Source organism: Gopherus evgoodei, chromosome 6 (genome assembly GCF_007399415.2).
Source record: "Gopherus evgoodei ecotype Sinaloan lineage chromosome 6, rGopEvg1_v1.p, whole genome shotgun sequence".
In the NCBI taxonomy this organism is placed as follows: Eukaryota; Metazoa; Chordata; order Testudines; family Testudinidae; genus Gopherus; species Gopherus evgoodei.
Window position 1 is genome coordinate 59,336,884 of NC_044327.1, and position 23,737 is coordinate 59,360,620.

Genomic DNA, 23,737 nt, shown 5'->3' on the forward strand with positions numbered 1-23,737 from the left:
TTTACTCTGTATGTGCTTTGTAAATAGTCTTCATGCACGTCTAGAGCTTTGGACAATCACAATTAAATAAACATACAATATTGTGCATAACTGATATTGCACGTATGATTATAGTGCAACCCTAGCAAAGAACGAGAGAAAGTCCACATATGCAAATATGAACACAGACACTTATTCCAGGTAGAGAGAGATCTAGATAAACAAAAATATGAAGATGACATCCATAATAAATTGCATCTATCTTGTACCTGTATGGCTCAAGACAGACATTCAGTCTTGTACCAATGACAGATTTAAACTCCAGTATCTCAAAATTTTGTAGAACTAGAAATTGAGGCTTCATAACTATAGGAAAAGAGAGACTCTTAGCTTTCCAATAGGAGACATAGTTCTTCCTTCTGCTAGGGTATGTTCCCATGTACAACATTTTACCATCAAGACATTTTTAAGTAGTTTAAGGTCTTTTTAAGAGGTGTTTTAAGTTTATTAGTTTTAATTTTTCTCTCCTTTGACACTTTGCAGTTCGACTCGCGGTAACTAAGACACATGTAGAACAATATAAGTACTAATCCCAATACATTTTTTTTTAATTATCTAAAAGATTTCCAGAATAGCTTTTCTGTAAAATGTGTCATATAGAGAATACATAGTGGAATAGGGTAGAAGAACAGATTTCGCCAAGTTTTCAAACGCGTGTGCAGAAATTGTGTCAACCAACGTGCATACACAAATATTGGTTGTGTGTATTTTTCTGAGAGTCCACCTTAGATGCTCACCTTTGAGCAGTTCACCCTTGGAAACATTTTGTTACTTCATTTAAAAAATCCAGTTCTCTAGAACAGGAGTTTATGAAGTTTGCACCCAACTGAAGCCATCACTGACAATTTGTTAGGAAACTTGACACTATATTAGTTAGCCTCATATTTGATACAGCAATGCTGGCCACTAAGATTATGTGTACACTGCAATGAAAAACCCACGCCTGTCCCATGCCAGCTGACTTGGGCTTGTGGGCCTATGGCTGTTTCAAGGCAGCGTAGACTTCTGGGCCTGGGCTCTAAAACCCTGTGAGGTGGAAAGGTCTCAGAGCTCAGGCTCCAACCTGAGCCCGGAAGGCTACACTGCAACGAAAGAGCTTTGCAGCCCAAGCGCTGCAAGTCCAAGTTGGCTGGCATGGGCTGTGTAGTTACTGTGTAAATATACCTTAAGACTGAAGCACGTTTTATACAATACTCTATCTTGATTCAAGCAGCCTTTTACTCAGCTCAAATGAACCAGTGAATGAAGACTCTGCCTCGAAGAGTGGCCATACGCTACAATTTATAACTTTAGGAGTTGTACTTGGTGTGCACATTTACTTCCCTTTGCTCTAAAATTACTGAATCCCAGGACATATTCAAGACATGGACAAATCTGAACTATATTGATTGAGGCCACAAGAAAATGGATTCATCTGTTTTGAAACGATACGTAAAGATACTTTCTAGGAGCAGAATTCTGGATTCTCCAGTCCTGAGTGGAAGGTGGGGGAGAACACTGCATGGAGCTTCTTGTGGCTCCCTGATTCAGGGCTACCCAACCTGAGTGCAAATTAGGGCACCACAGGAGCAGCCCTAACTTAATGCTGGTATATGATTAGCTGAACTCTGCTCCACTGTGTCCCATCCTCTCCATCCCCTTCTGCTGGGGGTTGGGGACGGCTGGCTCAAGAGATGGTGGAGCCACATCTGCCACCTTTCTGCTGGCTCGAAATTCTTGCTCATAAGGACTTCACCACTGGTTCTTTCTGGCTGGTTCAAAATGTACTACTTACAAAGTAGCCTTAAGCAGACTGCAGAAACTGGACTTAAGTTTCCTGGGATGAAAGCTATGACTCCTCTATCCACTGACAAAGCTATCTCCTGACATAGCCACGAATACTCGACATAAGCTAAATTAGGGTACCATCTTAACTAAAATACCCATATTTGTGGGCTTGCTATTTAGACAATTACAGATAAGCTTCACACAAAAGAGAAAACTAGAAAGATTTAATAAAAAAAATATGCAAGACAGGTGGTGTAAAGTGCTGTTTACCCACAATGCTTTCAGCACATTTGATTTTATTTCCTATCCCTTTAAGCATAGGTACTTATACATTAAAAGTGACCATGCAAAAAGCACTACCTTTTTATCTGCTTTATGGTTTTGGTCTTATCTACTGCCTTTATAATTTTAATATTTTTTTAAATCTTGTTAGTTGTGCAGAACTAACATGGCTCTTGACAGAGAGCTGGATTCTTTCCTAGCTCAAATACCATCAACAGAATTGTTAACTAAGTTCCAAATACAGAGTCTTTATAGTTGGAAATGTCAGAGCCAGAAAGAATCCAGATGACTTCTCAGATCTCAGGTTGTATTTGCAGGACTGACAGAAAATAAATGTTTTTTTCTTCTAATGTACCAAGTGGATCTGGAAAGCACTAAAGCAATAATGGTAAGATCCCAGCATGCCATTTTACAGTTACGTCTCAAAGCATAACCACACTAAGTTATATACATCTTCTCTTCCTTTAAATTTTCCCCCTTCCTTCCCTTCGCCTACACAGTTCTGTATACTATTTTAAAATCACTCCCACAATCTGTCAACACTAGATTATACGGTAAACTCCCAAGACACACTCTTTTCTAGGCAAATTATTTTCATTTGCGATTACTCTCTGATATCTACGTATCTATTCACTCCCCTCTTACCCTTTTCTCAACTTTCAGTTCAGCATATTAAAATAAGAAAAATAAATCACATACAGTGAGAACTCATCTGAAAGAATGCAAACTGTTTCATAGGTGTAACTAAAAACTTCCTATACTTGTAACCTTTCTTTATGTGTTTCTCTCACTAGAACATCTTTTCTTACAGTTACTCCAGCCAAGCCTCAATTATTTTTTAAAAGGCATTATACAAAAAATCTATTTATTCTTTATTAAACTAAAACTATTAAAGCTTACTCCATTCCCACATTTCCTTCATTTCATTACGTAATGAATACTATATAACAGACAAGCATGCACACACACTGTGATAGCCTTGTAAATTACAGGATCATATATTCTTGAGCAGTACTTTGTCATGCAATATCATAAGCTTTAGTATTAAAATACATAATTACAGCTCACCCTACCTTGCTCCTAATCAAGTCACAGAATTTCGTCACTGATGACAGTGGGAACAAACTGAGGCCCCAGACACTAGCAAAATGTTTCAATGTACCAAGATCTATTGTTTTATTAAAAAAACCCAGACACTTTATACAGCAGAAAATAAAACACATAAGTAAGTAAATGATGGAATAACATTTTAAAGTTTACGCCTAGTATCTGTATACACGTTTATATTTTATAAGAGTACCACACACAAAAACAACAGAGCATACTATAAGGTTAAATTTTATCCTATAATCATTTTTATTTGTTTGGCTTCAACTGCACAACATTATAAAACCATTCATATAAAATTTCAGCTAAATCCTGGCATTTTATCTACAGAATGTAGATTAACACTGGGAACAAAATGACAGACTGCTTTTTGATGAAAACCTGTAGTCCACGCTTCATTGACATGAGGGTATTTTTGTCTACATCTTTTTATTTCAGTGCTTGGCTTGGGTAGATGATTCCCACCCCCAGCTCCACCAACATTATCTAGCTATGGTATTATGTCCAATATATATGCTGCAAACCACAGGCAGTCCACAGAGAAGTCTGCCATGGAAGGACACTGTCAAAGACATCTAGGGAAGGGCTGATTTTATATCTTTGGGCCTGACAGAATTGTTCAGGCCAAGATAGCTCAAGCAACACACAGGTCAAGGCTGCTAATGCCAGCAGAGGGTCAAAAAGGTGGCTCATTTGTGCAGCAGGGTGTCTTCTGATCAGAGACCCATGGGTTCCTTAGGCCACAGATATACTACTGAGAAAATCAATCTGATTAACCAAATTGTTAAAAACCTTGGTGACCTTGAGAAGTACAACCGAGGCCTTTTTATGTAGGCATTGTGAAAAATTTGTGACTGTCTTGGGAATCTCTTTTGGTTGGCTGCTCCCATTCTGAATTGATCATTCAGAATGACAGAGAAGTGGAGGATGGGCTTTTTACAGTGAAGCTGATGGTAAGTACTTGTTTGTTGTTTCACTTTCCCTATGACCCATGGTGGAAAGAATTTTCCTGAATCTCTCTCTCTTCTGGATTCTGAGTTCCCCTTAGTCTGAAGATGAGAACGATAGGTAGGATTTCTGGTTTCTAGACATTTTCTATTTTCTAAGTGTCATATCTTCTCTCTGGAGAGAGACCGAGACCACCTTAGAGACCTTTTGTTTACACTCTTAGCCTTTGAGCTCGCCCATTTGCTCTGATCAAGGGGAAACTGAAAACTGATCTGAATGTTGTTTTACTCCTGGTTTTGTGCTCTCCCTTAACACTGAACCATGGAGGGGTTTAGTTCAGTAGCAGAGAGTCTTTCCCCTGGCAGAGAGCAACACACAGGTGCTCGTTTTCTGGAGACAGTCCTTGAAACAAGAATCAGAAGAGATGATTCTTGAGCTGGTTTAGGCCCCCTGAGCTTCTTAAGTTCAGCTGGTCAGGCTGAACGGCAGGGATGGTGATCTGATTTCACATAGCCAGATCCTACGTGTATTTGGGACAGTCTGACTTGATAACATGCTAAAGGTGGTGCCAATTCCAGGGAGGCAGATAAATGGCTGAAAAGGAAGGTGGTAGATGAACTGCTGTATCTGTAGGACACCATTAACCTCTTCAGCGCTTTCATGGATGGAGATAAAAGGGGGTTTCAGACAGAGGCACTTGTCCCTGGCTGATGAGACACACTGGTAAGTAAGTAAGTGGAAGTCACTGAGTCTTCCAGCATGTCTGGAGCTGGAGTTCCAGTACTGGGGCTGAGGTTGGTAACCCAAACAGGCAGGCAGAAGTTGCTTTTTCAAGCCAGTGATGGATTATTCCACTGCCTGACTAGGTTGCAAGACAGCTCCACAAGAAGCTCACAGCATTTTGTCTCCATCAGAGATTGAGGAGAGGCAGCAACACTGAGTGGAACAAAGCCCTTTGGCTTGAAAAGACAGACTCCTACAGAGCACAGATTGATTTCCAGCTGGGTCAAACACAGAAACCAATATGGAGTCAAGTTTAATGATTCTAAAGGTTTTCTATGTGCTACAGTTCAAGGGAAACCGGGGGTCTGAGAAGGTGCCTGTTGCTGTTGTCAGGAAATATTCTGAGCTACGTTATGTTCCTAAGGGGGCAAATGTGCCCACTGCTTGCTGGCTGACAGGTTAAGTCTTCCCTCCCCAATGAGGCATCAGAGGTAAAATCCAACACAGATACGGTGAGTCTTGATAAAAGAGAATTCTACTGAAAAAGAGAACTGAAACAAAGAACTGATGGTTGCCATTTATCCTCTCCATTTCTATTTCAGTTTGTTGAAGCTATAACAACTGAGATGAGTATCTGAATAAAAGTGAGTTTTCAATACTGAAAGACAGCATATGAAAAGTGTGACAAGATAGAACATTTTTCTCTTTTGAATTCACTGCTTTGGAAGGCGTTTCTCATTGTGTGAGGGAAGTGGGGAAAGGAACACAAGCAGCTGGATCTAATGCACTGCTTAACGACCTAATTCTTGAGCGTCATGTTCAAGTTACCAGGAATCAGGCAGGAGCCAGATGAACTCATCTGGACGGGGTCAGACACTAGTCAGGTCATCATGAATCAGGACACGGTCAGGATACAAGTAATCAGGCATATCTGTGTCTGAAGCACTGGACGAGGTGTCCAAGCAGCAACCAGGTAGAGCCTAATTGTGCAGACAGACATCTTCCAGTGCTTCTCTTTGGGTTTAAATAGGAAGCGCAGACCAATTAGAGATCCTGGTGTTCCTCCAATCAGGGCCCAGAAGAGGCCTCAGTGATATAGCTTCTGGTTCCTTGTTCTCTCCATTTGGTCAGCAAGTAGTGATCAACTGGGTGTGAGCAGGAAGGTGTCACTCGACTAGGAATCTTGCAGGCTCAAGACACGTGGGGTCATTACAGTGTGTGTCTAAAATGTAAACTGTAACTAACTGAGATGTTTCAATAATACAAGTATACACATATTTGCATATATGTACACAAAAACAAAATACCTCAAATGAACTGAAGTGTTCTGTACTGATAGAGGAGGCAAATTGCTACTGTATAATCTTTTTGTTATACATATACAAAGTCCTATGTGGCAGACACACATGGACTTAACAGCAAAGGAATAATAAATATTCAGTAAAACATTTTGACCCTGATTCTCAAGACATTAGGTTTGTAATTGACTGCATAAATCATGTGACCCATTTTTCCATGTTTGCATGTGTAAATGGGATATAGTGTACACTAAGAGCTGGATTTTCAGTGTTCATTTTGGGTCTAATATTACCACTGACCTCAATGGGAGCCAAGTTAGGCCAATACTGAGTGCTTTTGAAAATTCACCCTAAGGAGATATTCAATCACAATAACTGCTAACACAATATAGTCATGCTATCCCACATCTAACATTTTGAAAATCAGGCCCTTGTAGCTAATTCATTTGCTATGAGCCATAGTGATGCGCTCAAACTTGGTCATATCCAGAAAAAAACAGAACAAACAATATTTCCAGAATAGCTTTTTCCAAGATCCAAAGATTTTCTAACTACTATTTTCATGATTCCTCACAACATCAACACCTAACACTGTAATTGCAAAGAACTGTTTTAATTATCTAAATGTATGCTAAGTGACTAGAAAAATAAGATTAGAAATCATGTGGTCCTTAGGATTTTAAGGGGACAGGTATAAGGTGATTACTTACACACACATAAATACACAGATATCGCCACTTATACCCACGCCCACATAAGAACAGAAAACTTTCACCAAGATTAGTAGAAGAGCTAAGCAGCTAAAGATGAAGCTAAAGATTGATTAGAGTTTGAAAGAGTATGGTGATGGATAGAGAAAGAAGGGGAAAGTGTTAATTGACTAATTTTAATGTAGAGGTAGCTGAGGGACCTAGTTAATAAACTGAAGACAAGGGAGAGACTTGTATTGAGAACAATCCTGGTGTAGCCACTATCCCGCCTTCATGAATTAGACACTTACTCCTTTAGTTGTTTAGTTAATTTCACAACCTGAGATGCCAATGACATGCATGTCTCCACAACCACTAAGTAACGGGAACACATGGTGTGTCCATGTCGTTCAGCACTTTGTGAAGGTTTCTCTCCAGCACGGTTTTGCATGGTGACATTTGCTCCATATTCAACCAATGTCTGCAAAGATGTAGAAAGAACACGAGCAGCTGTAAGTGTCTTTAAAATCTCTGCTATAAACTATGGCAAAGATTTTCAAGTCAATGGGAACTGCTGAATTTAGAACCCTGACTTCAGGAACTCAGTTTTGAAAATCTTGGTCTAAATTATTTTTAAAAATCATCCATAGAAATAACTCTTCAGTAAGTCAGAGCTCCTAACTTGACAATCAAAGTTAACAATGGGGCATAGGAGTAATTTAGAATACTGAGCTACCCCTTCAGATGATCAGAGAGACCAGATGATATATTTCCCCCATCTTGCTTTACCTGTCCCCCAGTTAACTTGATTTTACACCTTTTGTTACTTTGTGTAATGTAACTTTTATAATGGGTTTTAAATCTACAGTATACTCTGGGGCTGAGACTAGTGAATGAGAAGTGTTTACATTTGGACACCTGCCAAATTCTGCTTGTGATAATCAGGGCTGAAAGTAAGAGAAAATACTTACTGGTACGGGGTCCCCGGAAGGGATGGGGCCTTGGGTCAGCCTCCTCCAGCCAGCCCTTCCACGTTGTCTGGCCTGTGCTGCCTGAGGGCTCCAGCAGTGATTTAAATAGCCCGGGGCTCTGGCCGCTGCTGCGGTGGCTGGGAGCCCCAGGGCCTTTTAAATCACTGGGCCCGGGGGAAGCTTCCCCTTTTGCGTGCCCCTTCCCCCTCGTTGGTGGCCCCTGGAGTGGAGGGGCGGAAAAAGGGGCAGCAATGTTAAAGCACTGCCAGTGTCCACTTCTTACTGGTACCCCGTACCGGTCTACTTTCACCTCTGGTGATAATACAATAAGCCTTTTTCAAATGCACTTGTACAAAATCTGTCTTTTTCTGTGAATGACTCCAACTAGCCTGATTTCAGGAATGCCTTACTATGAAATTAACAATCTGAGCTTTTCAGCTCAGATGGGTTTCCCTTGGCACTGGAATCCCTGGGTATAATAAGGTCAACGTAGTTAGCTTTCTGTCCTGGTCCCTTGGCACAGGAGCATGTTGGAGATGGAAGGTGTGGCAGACTCAGAGGGGTGACAGACACACTCGAAGAACTCTAGTAGAAGGGAGTGGCACAACTTTCCTTTACAGAAGCTGTGCTTTTTTAAAAAAAATCTGTTTAATTATTATTTCAATCAATTTTCCTGGTACTGATATAAAGCTTACTGATCTGTAATTGCCAGGTTTTCCCCTACTGGTTTATCTATCTATCAATCAAATAAAAATTTTTTTCAAAAATTCAGGACAGTTTATTCAAGTTAACTCTTCAGAAAGGAAACAACACTAGTCTTGCTTCCATTTAACTTCATTTCCCAGAATAGACTGGAATTGTTACTGTTCCATGCAAAATCATTTGCTAATCACTACTCTTTCACAATTTATTGCACAGCTCTAAGGGACACTGTCAAAGTTGGTAGCCTTAAACATTGACCTACCATGACAGTGCTCCCATCTGGTAGGTCCTACACCTTTCGCATTCCTTCCATCTATTTCTTTTCCACCTGATCGTTGCAACTATCTGAAAAATAACAACAAAAACACTAAGATAGGGATTGCGCATGTGCGCTGATTCGTTTAATGTGACTCTCACAATAAACTGGGCAGGGTACACTCCTGATGTGTTTCAAAGCAGGACAGCATCTCACTAACAAGAAAATTCAGCAAAGTTTTGTAATGGTCATGTCTCCAGATCTGTTTGATCGATTTCTTACCTCAACGTCTGCTGGTTCAATTTTCCTCTATTGCACTTACTATTTACAGATGCCTGAAATGACTTTCCTGAAATTAGCACTCCTTGTCTACGACTCTCAAAAAATACTACTACTGGTCAGGTACATTTTCTCTGTCTCTCTCTTCCTCTTGTCCTCATATCTTCTTTTTCCCATCTTGGCTTCTGGCTTTTGTCTTCCACCCATGTAGCTGATCATCTCTTTTCCTCTTCTCTCTATTCTCCTTCCTTTCTGACCAATATCTTTCTCAGATACTCTGCTTTTCCACACAATCCCTTTGCCATCCATTTAGACTAATTCTTTCCCTATCCATTAGTCATCCAATCAACAATTTTGGCTGCCTAACACAAGAAGTGCTAGCAGCACTGAATACTAGAAATCATTCTTGTGCACAATGCTTCTAATGATCCTGCACCCTGGCTATTCATGGTTTTTCCTCTCCTTCCGGATAGTTGCAATGGTTTGCTCGAAAGAGAAATAGATGGCAAGCATCAGAAAGGTAAGAACTTTCAAAGGAGGTTAATGCCAGAGTATGCCTATCAATCCTGACAGAGTCTCTTTCAGCTCTTTAGGAGTTCATTAACTCATTAAGGGGTAGTCTCATCTTAATGCACATGGAGTCACGTTATTTTTCTTTGTATCAATTAAAAAAAACTCTCTAGGAATTCAGTCCTTAATTCTTGTCTCATTACAACAGAATTACTTTGGATTTATACAAGTATAACAGAGTGAAGTTTAGCACTTAAGGTACGTAAGTTTTTAGAAGTTTTATTTTGAAGCCTACTTGTTCAAGCTTTTTTATGGTTTTAGTATCTTTTTTATTATAAGGATTTATTTCTTACCTATGAGGTTCTCCATTTTGATATTAGGGGCTTTTAATCTGCAGATTTATAAATTCAAAAGAGCTCTCTGAAATAAGTGTAGTTAGTACTCTACCTGTATACATCCTAAATAGCCATGCTGGGCAGCTACATGTACTGCACTGTTACCATCCTGGTCAACTTCATCCAAAGAAATCCCTTGTTCTTGCATAAACTGGAGAAGCCACAAAAGTATTTTCTCCTAGGGAAAAAAATTAAGAAAGAAATAAAGCAAAAGCAAAACTTATTAGAGACAGCAATGGTAACACTGCCTGTTATTAAAGTTGCTTGACACTTCTCAAAAGACCTTGTTTTCAGTTCAGGTATCCCCTTTAAAATTCCTCCTCAGAACAATCTCTGTGGATGCATGCAGTGTTGGCCAACAATGGTGAAGGACTATTTTTAATTTTTCATTATCAGAAAACAAAAGTACAGTAAGTATTTTAGAGAAATGCTTGTATAGGATTAAAAACAACTGTAGTTTAGAAGTGTTCTTATATAAACTGCTTTGGTGAACATTAACATCCAAACTTTAGAAGCTATCCTCAAATTCTGTGCCTCCAATTAGCATGATGCACATTATGCTATTTAGTCACCCATTTATCATCTGATTGTACCTAAAAATCAAGTAGGTGGGTGACTAAATGCTATCATTTGTATCAGTAGTGGATTGCAAGCACAAAATTAGAGGCCAGGTTCAAACCCATTTAAAGGTTTTCCCTAGATTTTAGTTCTAGGTAACTTACTGTTATTATATTTTTTTCAACATTAAAATAACTTCTATATCTCAAATAACTACACTCTAATAGTATACCCCCAAATGGCATATGTAGATAAATTAATTGAATGTTTGAGTAATACAGAGGAAAAATGAATTCTTGAACACCAAAAGGCTGTTTCGGTGTCCAAGAAATCATTTAGTGTATTTTGAAGATGAAGATTCTTGGAAATGCACAGAAAATAGAGATGTTCTTCAACTAAATTAATTTTAAAAAAATGAAGAATGATAACAAGCAAAATCTATAAGATTTGGGTAATGTAAAATAATCATAAAAGTGATTCACATCTGCAATAGACTATAGATATTGATGAATTATAGCTGATATTTTCAAGGCTTGTGACTATCATCCACTTGCAATAGTTATTAAGGTTAACTTACACTTGTAGAATTGTATCAGAGGGTAGCCGTGTTAGTCTGGATCTGTAAAAGCAGCAAAGAATCCTGTAGCACCTTATAGACTAACAGACGTTTTGGAGCATGAGCTTTCGTGGGTGAATACCCACTTCCTCAGATGCATCACCTGGAGCAGCATGTCATGTAAGGATGCATATCATGACTGACATATGCTTAGAACTTTTTGGTTGGGGAAATTTTAGATTTTTTTTTAAACAATTAGATCTAGCATTCTACAAGTGCAGCAAAGAATCCTGTGGCACATTATAGACTAACAGACGTTTTGGAGCATGAGCTTTCGTGGGTGAATACCCACTTCCTCAGATGCATCTGAGGAAGTGGGTATTCACCCACGAAAGCTCATGCTCCAAAACGTCTGTTAGTCTATAAGGTGCCACAGGATTCTTTGCTGCACTTGTAGAATGCTAGATCTAATTGTTTAAAAAAAAATCTAAAATTTCCCCAACCAAAAAGTTCTAAGCATATGTCAGTCATGATATGCATCCTTACATGACATGCTGCTCCAGGTGAAGGAGGAGTGACTACGTGATTATTAGGATGAGTTTACGGTCTGTCAGTTTGTCTGTTGTGTGCCTGCTTGATTTGAGTTTATAGGGTTGTCTGTTTTGGGGGCTATGTGCTGAGCCTAGAAGCCTATCAGGCAAGGCTGAGAGCTTCCTAATGAGGTTCTAGGCTGCATACTTTAATTCCTGATCCCTCTAGTATCCCTTGACAAAGGGGCGGGGCTAACACAGTGAGAACAAGGATTTAAAAAGCCTGCTCCCAAGCGATCAGAGGAGCTAGCGAACAGGGGAGTTTTGTGAGGGAGATCAGAGAGGGAATGTGAGAGCCAAAAACACTTAGCAACCATACTGTAAACTTAGGCCAATAAACTCCCCTCAAAAAACAAAGAACAAACAAAATGAGTAAAAATAATGCAAGCGGAAGTCCAGCAGCAGAGTGGGGGCTATCCAGTTTATTGCACTGAGTGAAGCATGTATGATTACCTGCCTTGTGGGCAGCTGGTGTATGTGTGCATTAGGTGCAAGCAACTCATGGCTCACAGAGACCATGTACAGGCTCTTGAGACCAGAGTGACTGAAATCAGGGGCGGCTATAGACATTTCACCGCCCCAAGCACAGCGCTCAGCCGGTGGCCGGTCCTGTGGCTCTGGTGGACCTCCCACAGGCATGCCTGCGGAGGGTCCACTGGTCCCGTGGCTCCACCAAAGCCGCGGGACCAGCGGACCCTCTGCAGGCACACTTGCGGGAGGTCCACCGGAGCCACGGGACCTGCGAACCTCCGCAGGCACGCCGCCAAAGGCTGCCTGCCTGCCGCCCTCCTGGCGACCGGGAGAGCGCCCCCCGCGGCATGCTGCCCCAAGCACGCGCTTGCCGTGCTGGGGCCTGGATCCACCCTGACTGAAATGGGGGGAGCTAAGGGAGACAAAGAGATACAAAACACAAGACTTTCAGGGACGTAGCGCGATCCCAGCCCTGGTCTGACAGCCTCAGTGCTGCTGAGGAGGATGAAAATCTCAGGGAAGGAGAACATCAAGCTAGAGCGGAGGGAGACAATCCTATAGTTGGGACTCTCCTTCCAGATGATTTCAGGGTATCCTCTTGTACTGAGGATTCCCCCCTGGGATAGGAGACTTCTATTATTAGGAGATAGGTAATAGCAATGGAGGATTTGATTATTAGAAATAGAGATAGTTGGGTGTGTAATGATCGGGAGAACTGCATGATGAATTGCCTGCAGGTGCAAAGATCGTGGACTTCTTAAAACAGCTAGATAGATTTATGGGCACTGCTGCGCAGGAGCCAATGGTCATGGTACGTATAGGTATCAATGACATAGGGAAAAGTAGGAGAGAGGTCCTGGAAGCTAAATTTAGGCTGCTAGGAAATAAATTGAAGTCCAGGACCTCCATGGTAGAATTCTCTGAAATCTTCCAGTTCCGTGCATAGGGCCAGTTAGACAGGCAGAACTGCAGTGTCTCAATGAGAGATTAGTAGAAGAGGAAAAAAGTAGCAGTGGCTAAATCAGCAACTGGTTCTGTGCTGTTCCCAGTTATATAGGATAAGATGAGGGCTGCTTGTGCACTCTCCCTGTGAAGGCCATCAGGCTTTGACTGACCCCTGAAGAAACTGGGGGGAGAGGAACCTATCCACCAGAGAAATGAGACAGGGTTAGCAGCCCATTAGTTCTTTCCCACAAAAGTCACTGCAGAACCCAAGAATGATGGGGGTCCTTTGGGGTCGGTTCACTGTAGGGTTTATTTTGGGGAAAGGGGACCCTATAGTAACTGAGGACTGTATAATCTAGTAGTATATCCTCCCCCGAGCTCCCCACAAATCAGTATTATTGGCAGAAGCATCCAAACACTGAACCTTTTACGGTTATTCATCACTAGATTTATATATTGATTAGGTTCAGTATAAGATAAGGTTAATTTACAACATGCTTTTAGATAAAGCTTAATAAAAATGGCTAGAGTTAGGCAGATGTTATTCAAGTTTTTCCATCCCTTGCACCTTTGCTGTCATAAACAGATGGTTAAGGGTTAATGTCTCTTTTACCTGTAAAGGGTTAAGAAGCTCAGTGAACCTGGCTGACACCTTACCAGAGGACCAAAGGGGGGACAAGATACTTTCAAATCTTGGTGGAGAGAAGTCTTTGTTTGTGCTGTTTGTTTTGTTCGTTGTTCGCTCTTGGGGCTAAGAGGGACCAGATGCACACCCAGTTTTTCTCCAGTCTTTCTAAATCAGTCTCTCATGTTTCAAAATAGTAAGTACTAGCCAGGAAAGGCAGATTAGTCTTATGTTTGTTTTCTTAATGTGTAAATGTGTATTTTGCTGGAAGGATTTTTACCTCTGTTTGCTGTAACTTTGAATCTCAGGCTGGGGGTGAGGAAGTCCCTGTAGTCTATATGAATCTGAATACTCTGTAAGCATTTACCACCCTGATTTTACAGAGATAATTTTTACTTTTTCTTTCTTTAATTAAAAGCTTTCCTTTTTTAAGAACCTGATTGATATTTCTCCTTGTTTTAAGACCCAAGGGGTTTGGGTCTTGGGTTCCCCAGGGAAGGTTTTAGGGGAACAGGAAGTATGCCAAACACTATATTTTGGCTGGTGGTAGCGTACCAAATTTAAGCTAGTAATTAAGCTTAAAAGTAATCATGCAGGTCCCTAATTTTTGGACGCTAAAGTTCAAAGTGGGGAAAAGACATTGACATGGTGGCACAGCGGTGGTATTGGGTTTAAAAACCAAAAGCCAGTAGGATTTTTTTTCTCTCCTTTCTAGCTGCTTGGAAAGCAGCCTGAGGGCAGAGATGTTAAATTTTTTAACAAGAGTCTTTGTTAAGAGGAGGCTCAAGCTGTGAGCCAGCAGACAGCCAGCAAAGGGCATTTACAAGTGAATTGTTTTTTCTTTCTTTCTACCTCTTGGGCATAGCTAGTTAGAAAATCTCTGTTAACCAAGCAGTCAGTAAGCTGCAGATGGGTGCGGCCAGCACAAGAAAGCAGGAAGAATGAGTTCCAAGGAAGCCGCTAAATAGGAACTGGCAAAGCTAGAAGCAACAGAGAGAGACAACGAACATAAGAGACGGATGGAACTAATTAATGCAGAAATAGCCAGAGAAGAAGCGGCCTACAAGAGAGCTATAGAGATGAAAGAGGCTGACCACTGGAGGGCTTTGGAGCTCCAGAGGGAGGCCCACTAACAGGCCCTGGAATTAGAAAAAGCTAAGCAGAATGAAACAGCCAACCCTAACAACCCTTCTCCAGGTACTGTTTCCCATCCCAGGAAATTCCCCACCTGTGAGCAGGTGATGACACTGAAGCCTTCCTAGAAAATTTTGAAAGGACCTGCCATGGGTACAACATCTCTACAGACCAGTACATGATAGAGCTGAGGCCACAGCTTAGTGGACCTTTAGCAGAGGTGGTGGCTGAAATGCCTAAGGAACACATGAGCAATTATAAACTTTTTCAAACCAAGGCCAGAATCAGAATGGAGCTAACACCTGAGCATGCCCGTCGGCGGTTCAGAGCCCTAAGGTGGAAACCAGATGTGTCATTTACCCGACATGCCTACCACATTGGAAAGAATTGGGATGCCTGGATATCAGGAGCAAATGTTAAATCTCTAGACGAGCTATCCCTCCTAATGCAAATGGAACAGTTCTTAGAGGGTGTTCCTGAAGAAATAGAAAGGTACATCCTAGATGGGAAGCCCAAAACTGTAACCGAGGCGGGGGAGATTGGAGCCAGATGGGTGGAAGTGGCAGAAAAGAAAAAAGCTACTAGCAAGGGGAGTGAATATCACAGAGGGCAAACAGAAAATAAACCCTATCACCGAGGGCAACCCAAGACCCCACCTACAACCCAAGGAAAGCCCCAGACACCCTATTGTCCCACCTCACCAGTCTCCAGCAACCCACCTCGGCCCAGTGACCAGTCAGCTGGGGGGTGCTTTAAATGTAATGAACTGGGACATATAAAGGCCAACTGCCTCAAGAACCCCAACCGAGTGCAGTTCATTACACCAGCATCACACCAAATATTCCCAGGCCCAGAGGCCTCTCAAATGCTCTCAAAGCGAAGGAAAAGAAGGTTATCGCGTGGAGAGACACGGAGGCAAAAGTGTCAGCTATCCACCAATCCTTAGTGGACCCCAAATTCATCAACCCAGAGGCCCAAGTGACAATTTACCCATTCATGTCAAAATCTGTAGACTTGCCTACAGCTGAACTGCCTGTCCAGTACAAAGGCTGGTCAGGAATGTGGACTTTTGCAGTCTATGACAATTATCCCATCCCCATGCTACTGGGAGAAGACTTGGCCAACCAGGTGAAGTGGGCCAAGAGGGTGGGAATGGTTACATGAAGCCAAGCCAGGCAAGCTTCCAGACCCATCCCTGTTCCTGAGCCATCCACAAGGGCCCCGTCTGTGTTACCAGAGACGCAGACAAAGGCGATGGACCCGAATCCCCTGCCAACGACTGCAACAGCCATAGTGCATCCAACACAACCCAGACAACCCTACCCAAGAGGCTTGGCCAGAGCCTGAAATATCACATAGTGCACCAGTGGAAAGTGGTTCACCATCAACGAAAACAACCCCATCACCTACATCACTTCCAGATGGACTGAGCCCCAGTCCACAGTCTAAGGAGGAACTGGTGTCTCCAGCCTCAAGGGAACAGTTCCAGACTGAGCAGGAAGCAGATGACAGCCTTCAGAAAGCTTGGGCAGTGGCATGGAGCACCGCACCGCCTCTCAGCTCTTCTAACTGATCCCAGTTTGTTGTAGAACAAGGACTTTTATACAAGGAGACTCTTTCTGGTGGACACCAGGAAGACTGGCATCCTCAAAAACAGTTGGTAGTTCCAACTAAGTACTGGGGAAAGCTCTTAAGCTTAGCCCATGATCATCCCAGTGGCCATTCTGGGTGAACAGAACCAAAGACAGGTTGGGAAAGTCCTTCCACTGGGAGGGGATGGGCAAGGACATTGCTAATTATGTCCGGTCTTGTGAGGTGTGTCAAAGAGTGGGAAAGCCCCAAGACCAGGTCCAGGGCCCTCTCCAGCCACTCCCCATAATTGAGCTCCCATTTCAGTGAGTAGCTGTAGATATTCTGGGTCCTTTCCCAAAAAAGACCCCTAGAGGAAAACAGTACATACTGACTTTCGTGGACTTTGCTACGCGATGACTGGAAGCAGTAGCTCTAAGCAACACCAGGGCTAAAACTGTGTGCCAAGCCTTAACAGACATTTTTGCCAGGGTAGGTTGGCCCTCCGACATCCTTACAGATTCAGGAACTAATTTCCTGGCAGGGACCATGAAAGATCTGTGGGAAGCTCATGGGGTGAATCACTTGGTTGCCACCCCTTATCATCATCAAACCAGTGGCCTGGTGGAGAGGTTTAATGGAACTTTGGGGGCCATGATACGTAAATTCGTCAATGAACACTCCAATGAATGGGACCTAGTGTTGCAGCAGTTGCTTTTTGCCTACAGGGCTGCAAACATCCCAGTTTGGGGTTTTCACTATTCAAACTTGTATATGGCCACGAGGTTAAGGGGCCATTACAGTTGGTGAAGCAGCAATGGGAGGGGTTTACGCCTTCTCCAGGAACTAACATTCTAGACTTTGTAAGCAACCTACAAAGCACCCTCCGACACTCTTTAGCCCTTGCTAAAGAAAACCTAAAGGATGCTCAGAAAGAGCAAAAGGCCTGATATGATAAACATACCAGAGAACGTTCCTTCAAGGTAGGAGACCAGGTTATGGTCTTGAAGGTGCAACAGGCCCATAAGATGGAAGCATCATGGGAAGGGCCATTCACGGTCCAAGAGCACCTGGGAGCTGTTAACTACCTCATAGCATTTCCCACCTCCACCCTAGAGCCTAAAGTGTACTATGTTTATTCTCTCAAGCCCTTTTATTCCAGAGACTTAAAGGTTTGTCAGTTTAAAGCCCAGTGAGAAGATGGTGCTGAGTGGCCTGAAGGTATCTACTATGAAGGAAAAAGTGAGGGTGGCATGGAAGAGGTGAACCTCTCCACAACCTTGGAATGTCTGCAGCAGCAACAGATCAAGAAGTTGTGCACTAGCTTCGCCCCATTGTTCTCAGCCACCCCAGGACGGACTGAACGGGCATACCACTCCATTGACACAGGTAATGCTCACCCAATTAGAACCCCACCCTACCGGGTGTCTCCTCACGCCCAAGCTGCTATAGAACGGGAGATCCAGAACATGCTACAGATGGGTATAATCCGCTCCTCTACTAATGCATGGGCATCTCCAGTAGCTCTGGTACCCAAACTAGATGGGGAAATACGCTTTTGCGTAGACTACTGTAAGCTAAATGCTGTAACTCGTTCCGACAACTATCCAATGCCATGTACCGATGAGCTATTGGAGAAATTGGGAAGTGCCCAGTTCATCTCTACAATAGACTTAACCAAGGGTTACTGGCAAGTACCGCTAGATGAACCCGCCAAAGAAAGGTCAGCATTTGTCACCCATGCAGGGGTGTATGAATTTAATGTGCTTCCTTTCGGGCTGCGAAATGCACCCGCCACCTTCCAAAGACTTGTAGATGGTCTCCTAGCAGGACTGGGAGAATATGCAGTTGCTTACCTCGATGATGTGGCCATTTTTTCTGATTCATGGCCCGAACACCTACTACACCTGGAAAAGGTCTTTGAGCGCATCAGGCAGGCAGGACTAACTGTTAAGGCTAAAAAGTGTCAAATAGGCCAAAATAGAGTGACTTATCTGGGACACCAGGTGGGTCAAGGAACAATAAACCCCCTACAGGCCAAGGTGGATGCTATCCAAAAGTGGCCTGTCCCAAGGTCAAAGAAACAGGTTCAATCCTTCTTAGGCTTGGCTGGGTATTACAGGCGATTTGTACCACACTACAGTCAAATCACTGCCCCACTAACAGACCTGACCAAAACAACCCAGCCGAATGCAGTTAAGTGGACTAATGAGTGTCAGAAGGCCTTTACCCAGCTTAAGGTGACACTCATGTCTGACCCTATGCTAAGGGCCCCAGACTTTGACAAACTATTCCAAGTAACCACAGATGCATCTGAGCGTGGTGTAAGAGCAGTTTTAATGCAGGAAGGACCGGATCAAAACTTCCATCCTGTCGTGTTTCTCAGCAAGAAACTGTCTGAGAGGGAAAACCACTGGTCAGTCAGTGAAAAAGAATGCTACGCCATTGTGTATGCCCTGGAAAAGCTATGCCCATATGTTTGGGGACGGCGGTTCCAGCTACAAACCGACCATGCTGCACTAAAGTGGCATCATACGGCCAAGGGAAACAACAAAAAACTTCTCCGTTGGAGTTTAGCTCTCCAAGATTTTGATTTTGAAATTCAACACATTTCAGGAGCTTCTAACAAAGTAGCTGATGCACTCTCCCGTGAAAGTTTGCTAGAATCAACTGGTTAAAAATTGTCCTTGAAATGTGGAAAATCTTGTAGTTTACATAATTAGTAGTATATGTGAAGGTGCATGTGTTTTATTAATCGGTTTATTCAAAAGTTCTAGGAAGAAATCACCTCCAGTGTGGTTCCACACTGTCTGAGATTTGGGGGGCGTGTCATAAACAGATGGTTAAGGGTTAATGTCTCTTTTACCTGTAAAGGGTTAAGAAGCTCAGTGAACCTGGCTGACACCTTACCAGAGGACCAAAGGGGGGACAAGATATTTTCAAATTGTGGTGGAGGGAAGTCTTTGTTTGTGCTGTTTGTTTTGTTCGTTGTTCACTCTTGGGGCTAAGAGGGACCAGATGCATATCCAGGTTTTCTCCAATCTTTCTAAATCAGTCTCTCATTTCAAAATAGTAAGTACTAGCCAGGAAAGGCGGATTAGTCTTATGTTTGTTTTCTTAACTTGTAAATGTATTTTGCTGGAAGGATTTTCACCTCTGTTTGCTGTAACTTTGAATCTCAGGCTGGGGGGAGGCGGGGGGGGGGGGGTTTCCCTGTAGTCTATATGAATCTGAATACCCTGTAAGCATTTACCATTCTGATTTTACAGAGATAATTTTTACTTTCCTTTTTTAAGAACCTGATTGATATTTCTCCCTGTTTTAAGACCCAAGGAGTTTGGGTCTTGGGTTCCCCAGGGAAGGTTTTGTGGGAACAGGAAGTATGCCAAACACTATATTTTGGCTGGTGGCAGCGAACCAAATTTAAGCTAGTAATTAAGCTTAAAAGTAATCATGCAGGTCCCCACTTTTTGGATGCTAAAGTTCAAAGTGGGGAAAACACCTTGACAATTGCCAATGCATCTAATTCCTAAATTGTCACACTTTTGGCAAATTATTTCAGGCTTGTAGCCTCCTGGAAAGAGCATGTAAACTGCACCAGATTGCTTGGTTGTTTTCTGATGTGGCCAAAAGTCCATTAGCACCATGATGATATGACTAATCCCTTTTACCAAAGGTGAGAGAGTAACGTATCAACCTAATGTGTTACTTAACCCTACCCACAGCCAATAATTTACAACTTGATGGCAGGAACTAGAAGGAGAAATAATTTTAAAACACCTTAATTAAAATATGCAGTTGTATGATGCCTTAACATTCTGATTAATTAAGGAAGTTTGTACTTAATAATTAAGAGAAGTTGCATTTAGTAATGAATGTAGTTTCTGTTGCAAAACATTTGACTTGAAGAACAGTATAAAAGGGAATTCTTGTGCAAACATTGAATCAGTCTTTTTTAAAAAGTAAAAACTCATTTAAAATGGAACCTTACCTGACCATAGGAACCTGCATAGTGAATAAGGCTTGGGTGATCTTTTGAGCAACTTAATTCAGCAATGGCTTCTGTTTCGCTCACCATCCACCGTACACACTCCAGTTGACCATTCTAAATAGAGGAAGAGAAGGATTTTAAAAAATTCCAGTTGTTTTAGATGCCAAACCACATCTACTACATATGGAAATGCTAATGAGAATCATATATGCATGTTGATGGTCATGTAAATCATCCTAATTGCTTTGCAACGTTGTATTTATATCTACTGATAACATATTTGTTAACCCAAGTGGGATGGCCTAATTATAACTTGATACTGATAACATTTTGCCTACTTAAATTTACCCTGGAGATTTACATGAATAAATTATTCCTCCCATTCCCTTCTAAATGCCTGTTGTACAGAGTTTTTGGCACAGAATGGCTGCTGAATGACACCACAGATGCGGCTTCATTTCAAGAGTAAATGAAGTGATACTTAAATATTCAAGCTGTACAGAATGGAACTCTGCTTGTGTTACTCATGAGACTAGTCCCAGCAATTTGGAAGTCAAATCAATGGGACTACTACCAGTATGAATAGATAAAGTATGGTTTGGCCACATATATTAAACTTTTACTGTCACACAGTTAAAGGGATACTCTCTAGATTAGGAGATACAAAATTTGACCTCTCTCTATCTGCCATTTCTTATTTATCTTTTTTTAAACCTTTGTAATGCTCTATCTAAAAAGTTTCAAGTTACTTTACTCACTTTCTTATATTTCTTTCAATTTAATTGAAAATAATTAAAGCTGCAAAAATATTTTAATGTATACTTTTAATCAGTCCTTTAACAGAAATCTTACATCTCAGATCCTGGCTCAAATGCAGCCAAATTTAAAACTATCTTGACAAAACAATATCTTTTCTACCACCCCACAAATAAAATCTTCTCTTCTGAGGCTTTTTAAATCAGAGAAATGGATAAATGACAGTGTTTGCTAGACCACTAGAGTCATCAAGGGCACCCTTTCTAATGTGCAGCGGGTTTTCACACAAGTTAAAACAAATTATCAATATGGCAGTGTGACTTGTTTGATACAGCACTTACTGCAGTTCAACTCTCCAGCTCACGAAAGAATCAGAATGAGGTCTTAAATTACATGGCTTGGTTGAAATTCACTCAGTCCTTAATGGAGAATGAGGTGCATCACACAAACATCATCTTCTGAAGCATGTGGCAGCGGTCATTGTCAGAGACAAGACGCTAAGCCATTAGAATAATTTGATATGGGAATTCCTGCTCCTATACACAGATACTGGGTCTGTACATTGGTGTAAATCAGGATTACCTCCATTGGAGTTGTACTGGCATAAAACAAGTGCAGGGAGAATAAAACCTATTATAAAGAGTTGCAGGGATAGGGATTAAGGACTGTCAAATTTAGTAGTTATGCCAAAACAATTTTAAACTTGAAGGACCACATAAGCACAATACACTATAATTAGTGGAACTTGTGCCTGAGTCTCCTACATGGTACAGTACCCATGCCTGCATAGTATAATAAATATACATACTGTGACAAAGTTCCTCCTCTACCTTATTGGGTCCTGCGCTTATCGGCAGATTTGCTCATCTCAGCGATCTTCCCCACAGTCTGGGTCAACTCCTCCTGTGTCTGATCAGGAGTTGGGAGGTTTGGGGGGAACCTGGGCCAGCCCTCTACTCCGGGTTCCAGCCCAGGGCCCTGTGGATTGCAGCTGTCTATGGTACCTCCTGTAACAGCTGCATGACAGCTACAACTCCCTGGGCTACTTCCCCATGGCCTCCTCCAAACACCTTCTTAATCCTCACCACAGAACCTTCCTCCTGGTGTCTGATAACACTTGTACTCCTCAGTCCTCCAGCAGCACACCCTCTCACTCTCAGCTCCTTGTGCCTCTTGCTCCCAGCTCCTCACACACACTTCCTCTCCTCTGGCTCCCCCCTCCCTGACTGCAGTGAGCTCCTTTTTAAACCGAGGTGCCCTGATTAGCCTGCCTTGATTGGCTGCAGGTGATCTAATCAGCCTGTCTGCCTTAATTGGTTCTAGCAGGTTCCTGATTACTCTAGTGCAGCCCCTGCTCTGGTCACTTAGGGAACAGAAAACTACTCATCCAGTGACCAGTATATTTGCCCTCTACCAGACTCCTGTACCACACTGGTCTGGGTCTGTCACAATACATAGCGCTTTTTATCTCAAAGGATGCCCACACATTTTATAAATAAAATAAACTATTGAAAAACAGCCACTCACACTGGGAAGGAAGACAATGAAGTTAATAGAGTATAGCAACAGTATCTGACAGGTTAGGATAAGAAGTAAAGAAAAATACTATACCCAACTGAAACTGCAAGAGGACTTTCGGTAGACAGAATGTAGATATCCAAACTTGAATTTGGTCATGACAGTGATTCTAAGGCTATGTCTATACTGAGTACCTAACAATGGCATGGCCGTGCCACTGCAGCTGTGCCTTTGTAAGGTATGCAATGTAGCGACTCTGTCGCTGGGAGAGAGCTCTCCTGGCAACAAAATAACACCACCTCCAATGAGGGGCGGTAGCTTCATCACAAGGAGAGCGTTTCCCACTGATGAAGTGCTGTCCACATTGGTGCTTTTTGTCATTGAAACTCTTGTCGTTCAGGGGGGTGTTTTTTTATACCCGTGAGCGAAAAAATTTTGACGAAAAGTGCAGTGTAGACATAGCTTAAGATCCCTATAACTCTGAAAAGCAATTCACTTGCCAAGAGTAGTTAGATATCGATTTAATTCCTTATTTGAAAGATGGCAGTTTAGTTTTACTGTCAAACTTCCTGCACACCATTGGATTTTACTACAGCACAACAGCACTATAAACTTTCATGTTTTACTGTATAATAGATTTTCCCATAAGCTTTAACTTTTTCCCAGATGACATTCATTTTTGTAGTTTCTGACAGGCTGCATGCTGTGGTCTGCAAGAGGTAAATTTTAACTTTGGTCTGATACTCCAAACTGCTCTTGATATCTAAGAAGTTTCAGCTTCAGATGTGGCACATTGAAAAAAGCAGCATTAGAAACTACCAAAAGTGCTGTCATGCTTTACCAACACATATTTCGCATACTTGTCTTTAATGCTATACTCATCTGAATGAAAAACAAGACATAGTTATAGCAAGTAAAGAATACTAGTCTGAATCTAGTTAATATGAATAAAAGTTCCTTGAAATATAACAGCTGGTTTTTCTTAATAGCAGTTAACTAATTTAAAGTTAGGTTAATGTGTATGTGAAAAAAAACAAAAATGACCCATTAAATGATAC

At 41.9% G+C, this 23,737-nt stretch overlaps 1 protein-coding gene across 3 annotated transcripts in view; it reads right to left on the bottom strand.

Annotated features, from left to right (window-relative positions):
• SNCAIP (synuclein alpha interacting protein) overlaps nucleotides 1-23,737 on the bottom strand; it is a 124,361-nt gene that overhangs the window by 13,060 nt on the left and 87,564 nt on the right. For all 3 annotated transcript variants that reach the window (XM_030567445.1, XM_030567446.1, XM_030567448.1), the window contains exons 6-8: nucleotides 20,406-20,519; nucleotides 10,019-10,144; nucleotides 7,165-7,334 (exon numbers count right to left, since the gene is read on the bottom strand). In XM_030567445.1, the coding sequence (XP_030423305.1) occupies nucleotides 7,165-7,334; nucleotides 10,019-10,144; nucleotides 20,406-20,519 (410 nt within the window). The remainder of the gene's footprint in view (nucleotides 1-7,164; nucleotides 7,335-10,018; nucleotides 10,145-20,405; nucleotides 20,520-23,737) is intronic.